Source organism: Heliangelus exortis, chromosome 1 (genome assembly GCF_036169615.1).
Source record: "Heliangelus exortis chromosome 1, bHelExo1.hap1, whole genome shotgun sequence".
Classification (NCBI taxonomy): Eukaryota; Metazoa; Chordata; class Aves; order Apodiformes; family Trochilidae; genus Heliangelus; species Heliangelus exortis.
Genome location: NC_092422.1, coordinates 27376891 through 27388998, shown reverse-complemented (window position 1 = coordinate 27388998; position 12108 = coordinate 27376891). Strand labels below are relative to the sequence as shown.

The 12108-nt window shown below is 40.9% G+C and overlaps 1 protein-coding gene across 1 annotated transcript; it reads right to left on the bottom strand.

Moving 5' to 3' along the window:
- Nucleotides 1-470: 470 nt before the first annotated feature.
- Nucleotides 471-10982, bottom strand: SPRYD7 (SPRY domain containing 7). Its single transcript, XM_071738877.1, has 5 exons — nucleotides 10795-10982; nucleotides 9299-9415; nucleotides 6007-6173; nucleotides 4479-4581; nucleotides 471-1707 (listed from the first exon to the last, which is right to left on the bottom strand). Exons 1-5 carry the CDS (start codon nucleotides 10898-10900, stop codon nucleotides 1610-1612), a joined length of 591 nt encoding a protein of 196 aa, XP_071594978.1. The 5' UTR covers nucleotides 10901-10982; the 3' UTR covers nucleotides 471-1609.
- Between the last annotated feature and the right edge of the window lie 1126 nt (nucleotides 10983-12108).

The window sequence follows — 12108 nt, the reverse complement described above, 5'->3', positions numbered from 1 at the left end:
TGAGCCTGGGAAAAAGGAAAGAGTGGGGGGAAGGTGTTTTAAGATTTAGATTTTATTTTCTCTCTAACCCACTCTGATTTGATTAGCAATTAATTAATTAATTTCTCTGAGTCGACTCTATTTTGCCCATGGTGGTGTATCCCTGTACTATGAGCCTTTTGCCCAGATAAACCCAGCACAGAAGTCTCTGCAGTAGCAGAGAGACAGCTCCCATATCTGCTGGGGAAAATGCTTGTAAAATCTACCAGGAAAGATAAAAGGAAACATATGAATGTTTTGTCTAACTTAGATTACATATTTGACCAAAGCAAAGCAGAGCAGATTTCAAGGGGAGGTGATAAAACTGTACTCTAATCTCCCATAATTTCTTTCAGGTTGAAAAGTTCTACTCAATGCTATGATGTGATAGCAAGATTAAAACTAAGGAAAACACAGGCCACACAGAATGAAAAGACAGACGCAGAAAATCATAAGGTGAAAGGCTTTGAGAAAGCTGTTTGTATTTGAAAATTTCAGAATCAGACAGTTTTCTAAAAATATTTAAACAAAATCATTCCTTAATGCAAATGCATTAACCCAGGAAGAGCCAAAACCAAAAACCAAACACCAAGTATGAAGATTTTCTTTATAATAAAAATTCTTTTAGGAAGTATATTAAATATGACAAGAGGGGAAAAAAGCATCTCAGAATTTATATTCAAGGGCATCACATTTTAGAACAATGTCTTAGCCATTAATAATTTATAAATGATTCACAAAGAAATTAAACATGCTATTCCATAAAAGAATAATCTAATTTACAATTTAGATGTAAGGCTTCACCATAACATCTCATACCCTTAACCTGGCTCTTTGCATACCCAAGCTGATCTGTACTTACTCTCCTACCAGAGTAACAGCACCGTGGTCCTCAAGAACAGGGAGTGGTCAGGTTTACTTCGTAAAGTTCAACAACAAAAAAAAGTAACTAGAAAGTGTCCTGTAACTTGTAACAATAAAAGCAAATGAAAAGCTAAGAGAAATAGGTAAGTTTTATTTGTGGGTCTTCGATTCAGGGACTAGATTAAATTACATCTTTATAAAAACCAAAAAAACCCAAACATCTATCTGCTAGTTATGCTGTTATATTGTTAGTCATTGTGCACAACTGGGACATTGCAACTCCAAATCACAGACTAGAAACACAGTGCTTCCTTTAAACAAAGTACTCAACTTCTGGGAGAAAAAGTTGGGAAAAAAAAATGAGAACTCTCCATCTCCATAGGTGTCATATGCTTAAGAACTATTGGCTTTACAGAGCGACAGTTTATCCGAAATCCCAAATGTAATACTGATGTCAGTAATAAACTGTAGTATCCTTATGCATCAAGTACAAATCAGAGAAAAACTCTGCCCCAAAGCACTCATTTTCAACCACAGAACATTGTCAGAAATCTTGTATTTGCAACACAGTTACCCGGTGTTGCAGTCAACATTTTAATTCTGCAGACAACAGTCACAAATACTTACTGAAAATACAGATATGTTTCCTAAAAGTAATGTGAAGCTTTATTTAAGATGACAAAGCTTTTGTAACAGTGCAGGGTGCAAATTTTCAGTATGAAGACATTCAGAAGATTTGCTGCTCAAAGAGGATCTTTTCAAACCCTGGTGGAGGTGTATGATAAAATTCACTGAACTGACAATCCAGAATGGCACTGTCATCAACTGCAGAAGAGAACCAAACAGAAGGAATCAGAGAAGGGACACTTAGAGTTTGATCCTCCATGACACCATATTCATGGATTATATACTCTGCTAAAACCACAAAGAATATTCTCCAATACATCCATTACATATGGATTAAAGTCAAAAGAAGTATCTTCAACAAACCTGACAAGCCCTACACACATATCCAAGGAGAGCAAATAACCTCTCTTTTCTACTGCTTACTTTAGCCAGCAATGGTCCTTGCTGAAAGAAATGACAATGGTACCTCTGATTTCACTGAGAGCACTAGCTGGCCTTCAGACAGTTCCCTCCAAATATTCTACTCTATTTCTCTAGAAATCTATAGATTGAGAACCCTGCCAGATACATATTGCAAGGCTGCTATCTCCTCAGCTGCGTATTTCTCTGCCCACTTCCTAATTCTGCTGGGGTGCTGGCTGCCTGCAAGGATGTTTCTGGAGGTTTACAAGGTTGCAGAAGCCTGCAATGGTTGGTGTCACACACCTCCTTCAGCAGGTGGTACAAGGAGAGCATTCTTTAGATTGTAAGTTAATGGGTTTTTACAACACCTCTCCTCCTTGTGGACTCCCTGCATAATCTGAAATACAAGTGTTACTACCTTCAATGTAGAATATAAAAAAGAACCTGCTGAGAATTTTCAGAGGAAAGCTTTCATGTATGGTATTAGCAAACTGAAATACCCAACCAGCCAGAAAATCAAGATCTCTTTCAAAGACAAATATTTCTAAGATGAACCTGGTACACAAGCAACATGAGATCAAAAGAGAAAAGCTTCATCTCCATAATTTGCGTTGAAATTTAGGTGTATCAGATCCCAGGTAGAAATTTTTCTCTTTTAGGCTCAGCTTAAACTTTTATTAGTATATTTGTACAGTTCTGAAGCACTAACCTAGTGTTTCTCTCTCACTTATGCAGAAGTGCCTTAAGTACTAAGCTGTAGGGAACAAACTTTAAGTCCACTTTTCTGTTTTACATTCTCAGACTTGACACCATGTTTGCCTGCTCTATCAGGTTTCTTTTAAAAAGGTATCTACAGTTCCAGTCTGAATCATGGGTAGGGTAAACATTTAAGAAACTCTCTTCCCTATGGTAAAATCCTTTCACATGACTACAAGTTCACATTAAATAAAGGACTTTGGTAGTTTAAGTTTATTCCAAGCGAGTACCACGCAAAAGCAATTTGCAGGCTGCAATTGTTGCAGATCTATGCAGGAGTCACAATAATTACATTGAAATTATGCCCACTTGTGGAAGATGATAATAAGAGTGGCAATAAAAGGTCACTGCATTCCCCAGACATGAGACTTGTCAGAGAAAACCATGATTTACAGTGGGCTAACATGCCACCAAATGTTTTCTAAAAGCAACCTGCATTCTCCATGCTATGTAAACCCATTTTCAAAATATAGGCAAGATGAAACAAATCAATTACCACACAGATTCTCTGCCATCTGTTGAGGGTTTTTGCACTAGGAAACCCCGCAGTACTGCAGGGCAGCTACTGCCTGCCACAGCATTTTAGCAGCGCCATCATGTGGCAAAAGAACACATCACAAAATGGCCATACAAAACAATTTCCACTCCAACAGCCTGGAAAGATATAATTTGTCAGCTACACTGATAGACTTTAAAAGTCTATAATGCATATCTAGAGTATTTTCTCTCCCCGTTCATAAATTCAACATTACAAATGTATCAAGACATAAATGGTAACATTAGGAACCAACCATGAAATGAAAAAAATAGCCACATCACATGGCTCACGGTACCTCAAGAACAAAATTATTTTGAAAGGGGCTACCACTTCAATGAAGCTCAGACAGCAATAAGGATGGACTGGAGATGGCTGCAGTTGTAATACAGGGGATTCAACAGGCAGTTAGCACGTGCTCCAAGTTAAAAGCCAATCCAGAGAGTAGCACTGATCATGCACTGAGCCAGGGGAAGCTCAGTTAAGATGCTAACAGAATTTTGTCTCCCTAGGGACTAAAAAACAACGGCCAAGTTCTGGAAGAGTAGATTGTTGATACATATATCTTGGCCAAATCCCAGCTTCCATACTTCATAAATTCTTTCTTAAGCTGCCTATGCAGGGATTAATTAGATATGGTATTTGTTTCTTGTTCAGAACTGCTGTGTTGTATTGATGGTTGCTGACAAAACAGCTACCACAATTCACTCACTGATTGTTGGATTTCAAAACTGGGCACCAGTTTGGTGTAGCAGCAAAGAGCTATAACTGCTATACAGCAGGCACTTCTTTTAGTACTACATTAAAGTTATTACTTCGATAAGACTAAACAAATACAGGATCTATTCATATTTCACCCTCAATGCATTTATGATGTGAAAAATAACAGGCAGAAGTATCAAGCTTCAGAAATAAATCAGATTGGCCCACAATTCTGCATTGCTTTGAATTTCTTGATTTTCCTTTTTCAACCTGCTTCACAGTTTTTTTAAGCTGGCAATTTTTAGACTGAGTGCAGTAGCTCCCCAGCTTGTTGGATGTAGACACTTCGTTTCCTAGCTATTAAGCAGCACTAAAAATGAGGTGAAAACGTACTTTTGTATCTTCCTAGGTTTATATTTCCATGCCATTTACTGTTGTAGGTGCAAAAAAAAAAAAAAAAAATTATTGGCATGTGTGCCATTTAAGTGAGAGTAAGAATATACAGCTCAAAAGATAGACTTGGAACAAAAATATTTGTCCATGCTGTAAAACAGTTTGAAAATCTTGAACTTACCATAGACTACTGGGTAAACAGTCCCTCGGATTCCTGATGCTGGACAATGCAGGTTCTTCCCATTTAAATATACATTTAATTCTACATGGTCATATGTAATGCCCTACAAAGCACAGAAAATTAACAAAAAAGCATCAAGTTTGTATTTTTAAATACATTTGTATTTTTAAATACTCAGGATTCCCTAATGATCAATCAATTTGGTGCAGTACTGCACACAACAACTTACTAAGGACTGTTTACAGAACAGATTTCCAAACTATTCTTCATCACATTAAATAAACACTAATTTTTCAGTGATTTTCAATATTAAGCAGCTGGCAGTCTTATTGTTTATATCTCCTCATGGAGATAAATGCAGTAGTGATGCCACAAATTAAGTTTCTCTGTCCATATTTCCATACAGTAACCTCTCAGCTCATTTAATCTGCCAGAAGCAACAGAACACTGATACACAACACTCTAAATATGCTGACTACACAGAAGAAAGCAAACTCTAACAAGTAATAAATTAATTATTTGTTAGCTAACTAATTTTTCCCACTGTTTTGGCATGGCTCAGTGTGACAACTTGTGTTGTCATTCAGTACTTTCATGACAGAACAAAATAAACTGAAATTTACAAAAAAATGTGGTGTTTGCAAAGTAACACATGAGCTACTTTTCTGCCCTTGAAACAGTCTGCAACCCTTTAAAAATATTTCAGAAAGGGATTAAAAGAATGTGGGTTAAGAATAGAGGAGACTTAGAAATTTCATCTTTAGAACCTCAAACAGCTGACCATCACTATACAGAGGCAAGGTACCCAGCAAGATAAAACAGTGGTGATAAATGGCCTAAATTTCATTGCACTGCTCCCATGTATTTTTGAAAAAAAAAATATCCAACACAATATTGAAAAAATGACAGCAGTAAAACACAACCCTTTGAACAAAATCACTTAAAGGTGTTCTGAGATACCTGGAATAGTAAGATACAAAAAATATTAAGATTCTCTGCTTCTCAGTCTTAATAATTTTCCCAGTGAGACCCTACTTAATGCCTCTCCTCCCCTAAAAATACTTTGCTAACAACACAATTCATCTATCACTTAGGAGCTACCTCTCCCCAGCTCTGCCCTCTAATCATTAACCAGATACAGGAGCTTGAGTTCAGCTGGGCATGGTGCATAGGTGTGTAACACATTCCAGAACACTATTTGTTCAGGAAGGTCCCGTCTCAAACAACGTAGGATCCCTGTGATGGGAATTACCAGTCAGGTGGATAATGCAATAGAGCACTAGATGCTACTTTTCAAACACTGGTGAAGTTTACCCCTCCTTCAGAAACGTATCAATGGTGAGAATCAAGTCCACTGGTATCCAGGTTGCTGATTCATTCAAACACAACAGGATTTTGTATAAGCAGTTTCCAAAGCTGGAGGTGCAAGCTGAACAGTTTGCCTGAAACTGCCACTCTGACCACAGAGCTGGAAGTAAGAAGAATCTGTGACCAGGTGAGGAAGATAAAGAAGCCTTAAGAAACTCACCACCACATCACCCTCCTGAGGAAGGTTGTTTGCTGGTAGTCTATTTTTCTCCTCATTGTTGTAGTAGAGAGCTCCATCATTCCTCATCACCAGGCTATGGACATCTCGACCAAGTGGAATTTGATTCAAGTTTGCTTTCTGGGTTGCAACTCCAATACCCCAAATCCCTAAAATGGGACAATGACATGACCAAAAAACCCAAACCAAAAAATAAAAAACCCAACCACCCCCCAAAAAAAAAAACCAACAACCAAAAAAACACATTATTTTGAAGACCATCTGACTTTAGCAGGACAGCATGAAGGATGTGTTTTCAGCTAGTGCCATGCAGTACTACCAGTAAATATTTCCAGGAAATACAAAGATTACTGTGATTTAGCCCTGGTAGGCAGCTAAGGACCACCTAGACATTTTTCCCCACAGGGATGGAGGAAGAGGAAAGGAAGAATAAAACCAAGAAAACTTTTGTGTGAAGATAAAAATTGTTTAATAAACAAAGGAGCAGTGGAAAAAAGAAAGAAAACAAAGCAAAACAAAGTGATGCAATCACTCACCACCTCCCAAGGGTAAACCACTGCCCAGCCAACTCCCAAGCAAAAGATAGCTGATCTCCCTAAATGCCCTCCTCTCCCTTTTGTTGCTGATCATGACATGATATGGCATGGAATATCTCTGGGGCTAGTGCAGGTCATCCACTTGGTTTTGCCCCTCTCAATCTCTTGAGCACCCCCAATCTTTTTCACTGGGAGGGCAGAATAAGAAACAGAGGCAGCCTTGCTGCTGTGCAAACACTGATCAGCAATACCTAAAACATTGGTGTGTTACCAGTATTGTTTTGGTCACAAATCTAAACCACAGCACCATATGAGCTGCTATGAAGAAAATTAACTCCGTCCCAGCCAGACCCAGTACAAGCAGCCACAAGAGACTGAAAATAAACAGCATCTATCCTGAAAAAGAAGGATCCAGATAACTGTAACCACTTAGCTTAACTTTTATTCCCAGAAAAAAAGTGAAAGCAAACTCTGAGACTGTAGGAGAATGTAAAAAATAAATCCAACTAGCATGGATTTGAACAACACTATCTCCTTTTTCAGACAGTTAGACTAGCCTTAGGGAAAAAGAAAAAATTGCAAATATGATAGATCTTGATTTGGTAATGTTTCTGAAACTCATACAACATTGAAATAGTCAGATTATGAAAACATGGTCCAAAATGTTACAGTGATATGAATACACAACTGGTTAGAAAACTGTATTCCAGGACTACCCATCAGTAGCACCCTGACAAATCAAAAAATTACTCAAGTGGGGTTTGAGGTTTTGTATCTAATGCCCAAGGTTGGATAATGTTCCATAACCACATCAATGGCTTGGACAACATGACAATGTGTTTACTAAACATGCTGCCAACACCAACCTGACAGGACTGCAAGCTCTTCAGAAGCCCCTCAGGCTTCAAATGATCCTGACAAATTGGTTAAAAGGTCTGAAATAAGGCAAATGAGTTTGCTTTTCCTGAATTATGAAGAACAGTGGGAAAGCAGGAATAGTAAGTGGCAAAAACACAGCAGTGGCTTCATGAAATACAATATGGGGGTGATGACAGACCAGAGGCTGAGCATAAGTTTGTGCCCTACAGTTGTGAAAAACTTCTGGATGTATGGTATGTATGAAACAGTCACATGGTATATACAGCAGATGAAGGACATCGACTGCTGCTACAGCTAGAGCAGAGCATCCATTTTAAGCATCCTAACTCAGGACAAATTTAGGTCAAGATTTTCTAGAAGAAATGAGAAAAACAATCAAAATTGTAAAAACGTCATTTATAAGGAGATAGTGAAAAAACTGGGGCCATTTAAACTACAGAAGACTAAAGTGGGGCAAAAATATAAGAAAATCAGTTTCAAAAGACAAGTTTGCAGAACAATTTATTCTAATACTTACAAGCCCAGACTGAAAAGGACAAAAGTGTGAATAAGATTCAGACCAGATTTCAAAAATCTTCCCAATGGTCAGGATGACTCCATAGATGACCCTTAAAAGATTGTGCAATGACACTTCTGGGAATCAAAGATTTTAAGCTAAGTGACCTACAATTCTCCAGTTTTGGGGCACAGGAATACACAAGACACAGATCACAGAGACCAAGAGAGCTTATTTCCTATGTTTCTCAAATAAAGTGTTTAAGAGTGTGGACTTGATCTCAGAGATCTGTTGCAGCCTCAATGATAATTCTGTGATTCTGTAGCATGGATACTGTGTCTGTGTGAATAATGAGCACATATGAACAACAGTGGCAGTGGATTCTTCCCTCAGCAAAACAGATACTAAAATTCCCAAATTAAGACTGAGCTGGGCTTAGAACATGTAGTTTTAAACTCAACAACTGGTTTGACTGCAAGGTGTTTTGGACAGATTTGTGTTCATGCTGCCTGCACTCCAACCCAACTGAATTCTCTTGCCCAAAAAGCATCAGGGTCAAGCTCCAGCTGGTATCATGAAGCCTGTCTCTGGACAGACACTTTCTTCTGCACTTTCTTCTTCCCTTACCCTACTCATTTAGGGGAAGAACAGCTTCTATTTCACAGTGCCTGTTGTTTTTAAACACACAGGCTGATGTAAATGTCAGAATGCAGGCAAGCCTGGAGTGCATCCTGTACTAGTGAAGCTGATGGCATTAGGAAAAACATAATGCTTTCAAATGTCATTCACTTTCATCTGCCTTGCATTAGATCTGTGCAAACCAGATAAAGAAACAGGGTGCTCAAAGGCTCCTCGAGATAAGGCAGTGTCAGAGCAAGTGCTGCACATCTGATTGGAGGAGCAAAGTGTAGAACAAGTGTTTCCCTCACTTGGGCAAACACAGTGTAGGTTGAAAGGAAATGAAGGTAGACAAAGAGCCACAAATATTGCTGGATAAACTGCACTACTTAAAGCAAAACCACTTCACAGCTACTGAGTTTTATGTGATCACAAGCATTCATTCACCAAAAACATTTCTAAAATATGCTAACTGAAAAACATGCAGAAAACAGCATACAAAACAACAGGGTGTTTTAGTAATAGACTCTTTTAGTAACAGGCTCACCATTCTTAATATTTCAGATCCACTATTTCAAACCCCCAAAATTCCCTCTTACACAATGACAACTTATAAACTCTCCAATGTTAGCAGCTGCAAGGATACAGTTAGAAAGATGCATGTGCTCAGATTCTGAGATATGACCACCAGCAGGCAGTGAGACATACCTTCCAAGTTTAAAGTTGTACATTTTTGCTGACTAACCTGTGGACTGGATTTTAAACTCGAAATAGCTCTTGTTCTGATGCAAAGGTGCATTGGCTAAGCAGCCTCCTGTGCCACATATTCTTCTCCCGTTTTTAACAATAACAACATCTGTCCCTGCAAGAAGAAAAAAAAAAACAAAAAAACAAAACCAAACCACAAAACTTCAAAACATTTTTAGAAGTCTGGAAACAGCCCTTAAAAGCACTAAACACCTGAGATCAGTTTTTGTTCTTTTCTGTCCCAAGTAAAACTTCATTAGTCTGTGAGAATTACGATGATGGGCCATGCTTTGAAGTAAGAAAAGGAAGGCTGTTTACAGGCCAGTTCATCTTTCAACCAGGATTTATTTAAAATCTATATACTGCACTAATTTTGCCTTGTGTTCTATGGCATCATGCTAATTACAACCCTTGCTCAGCCACATCAGAAGCATTATTTACAGGTTAGTCCAAAAGGGTTCACTGTGAGACCAAAGCTTTGTACCCCACCTCTATACACAGGAGACCAAAAATCTGCAAAACGAAGGAAAAGGGCACATTGGACAGAAATGTTTGATGGAATTGCAAGGTATTTAATTATTCTTGGAAAAAACATTTTCATTAGAAATATGCCTGTCGATACATTGAGAAAAAAACAAATCTCTGCAATGTTTTCCTTTTCCAGTGGAAAACTTCATCTTTGGCCACAGCTGTCACAGTCAAGAACCTGGGAGACAGTCAAGGTCCACTGATACAACTGAATAAAAAGAGGGTAACAATTGTGCTCGAGCACTGGACTCAGGATTGGCCACGCAGCTTTCCTCCTAATTTCTCCCCCAGCTTTGCTGTAGCTGACCCAGATCACTTCACTGCTCAACTAAGCCCACGCATGGTTTTGAGAACAGCTCATCCTAAGGATGACACTCAAAGTGCACTAGGGACAAGCCTCTGTATGGCCTGGCTCCTTCTGTGTCTTGACTGCAATACCTTGCCCCCTCTGCTCTGAACTATACCATTCCTTGCCCAAACTGATCAAGACTTCCAAGCCCTTCTCGGGCAGCCTTTATCCCCTCAGACACCACCTCTGAGGCACACCCACACACACTCATAGTGCTGATGAGCTTCAAATGCACTTAAAACAAGGTCAGTTTTTCCAGAAAACTGCCAAACCCTTCTAAAGTAGCAAAAACCCGACTTTCCCGGTGCATTTCACTGCCAGGATGCACCTCAAGGGCCGGTGCGGTTACACCATATTAGAACAAACCCGGCAGCCCCACATCCCACCAGCTCCGCCTTCAACCTTCCTGCCGGCAGCACCCAGGGACACACCAACCGGGCCCCCGGCTCCCCTCCCACCTCCCGGGTTCCCCGCTCCGCGTCCCGGGGGCCGGGCCTGAGGCCTCCCCCTCCAGGGAGGCGCCCGCCACCTCCCCTCAGCCCCTCAGCCTCCACCCTCGCTCCGTCACGGGCGGCTTTCGGCCGTGGGGAAGGGAGACTCGGGCCCGCCCTGCTTACCCATGCGCTGCGTGTCGAGATGCACCGCCGGCATTTCCTTCAGCGGGATGTGGCCGGCGCCTCCATCCCTGCACCAGGAGAAGCAGCAGAACACGGAGGCGGCCATGACTGGGCCGGCCCCGCCACTCCGCCCCGCCCCGGCCCAACAGCGGCCAGCAGGGCGGGCCGGCTACAACAGCGCCCCCTGGCGGGCGGGAGGTGACGGAGCGGGGTAGGCGGAGTGGGGGAGGCTGGGGGGCGGGGGGGAGGTGTCCCCGCTCCGCTGTCGGCTCTGGCGCGACATGGCGGGAGGAGTCGGGACATGGCGGGAGGAGTCGGGACATGGCGGGAGGAGTCGGGACATGGCGGGATGCGGCGGGTCATGGCGGGAGGTTTCGTCGGGACATGGCGGGCAGCGCCCTCCGAAGGGGAGGCAGCTCGGCCCAGGGAGACCGTGAAATCGAGTGTGCAGTCATCCAAAAGAAAAAAAAAAAAACACCAACCAAAAAACAAAACAAAACAAAAAAACAAAAGAAAAAGGACTCACGCAAATAAACCCCATTAAGCCCCCAACCTTTCCTCAGGAAGTGAAAATTTAAATTAAAAGGAGTGCGGCCGGAATCGCGCTCCTCCTCCCTCCTCTTCCTCCAGAGCTGAGGAGCGTGTGCTGCGGTGTGAGGCAGCACACACCCACCTGAAGGACAGTTCGTACATACCTGGCTTTTTCATGTGTATATATAAATGTATAAATAAATAAATAAATACATATATAAATAAATAAATGAGGTCTTACATATATATAAGAGGGCTTGATGGTTATGATGGGCAGCTCGTAGTTATCATGTCCATGAACTTCACAGTGCTGGGCCATGGACTCCGTGGAAATTTAGTGGTCAGTTATTCCTGGCTCCAAGTAATAAGAAAAAACTTTTTTTTTTTTCCCCTCCCCTTTTTTTTTAAAGAAAGGTTCATTCAGCCAAAGCTGACAAGGGGAGTCTTAATTCTGAACTTTTTGAGTCTTCTTTGCTTTTAGAGTACTTCCTTATTTGTTCAAAAGCTTTGGTAGTGTTTGTCCTGATCAACTCAGGACTTAGTTGAACTCAAATGTAAAACTTCCATCAATTCACTTACATTGCAAAGCACACTTTGGGACCAGCTTTGGGACCCTTTCCTAAAGACAGAATGCCATGGAATTTAAGTATCTGTAGCTTTATTTCTGGCTGTCTTTGCAGCACACAGCATCCAGAACAAGGGCCACAACAGGGCTCCAACAGGTACAGTAAATGGTGGTAACGTGGCTATAGAAGGCCACCTGTACCTACTTCACTTTTTTAT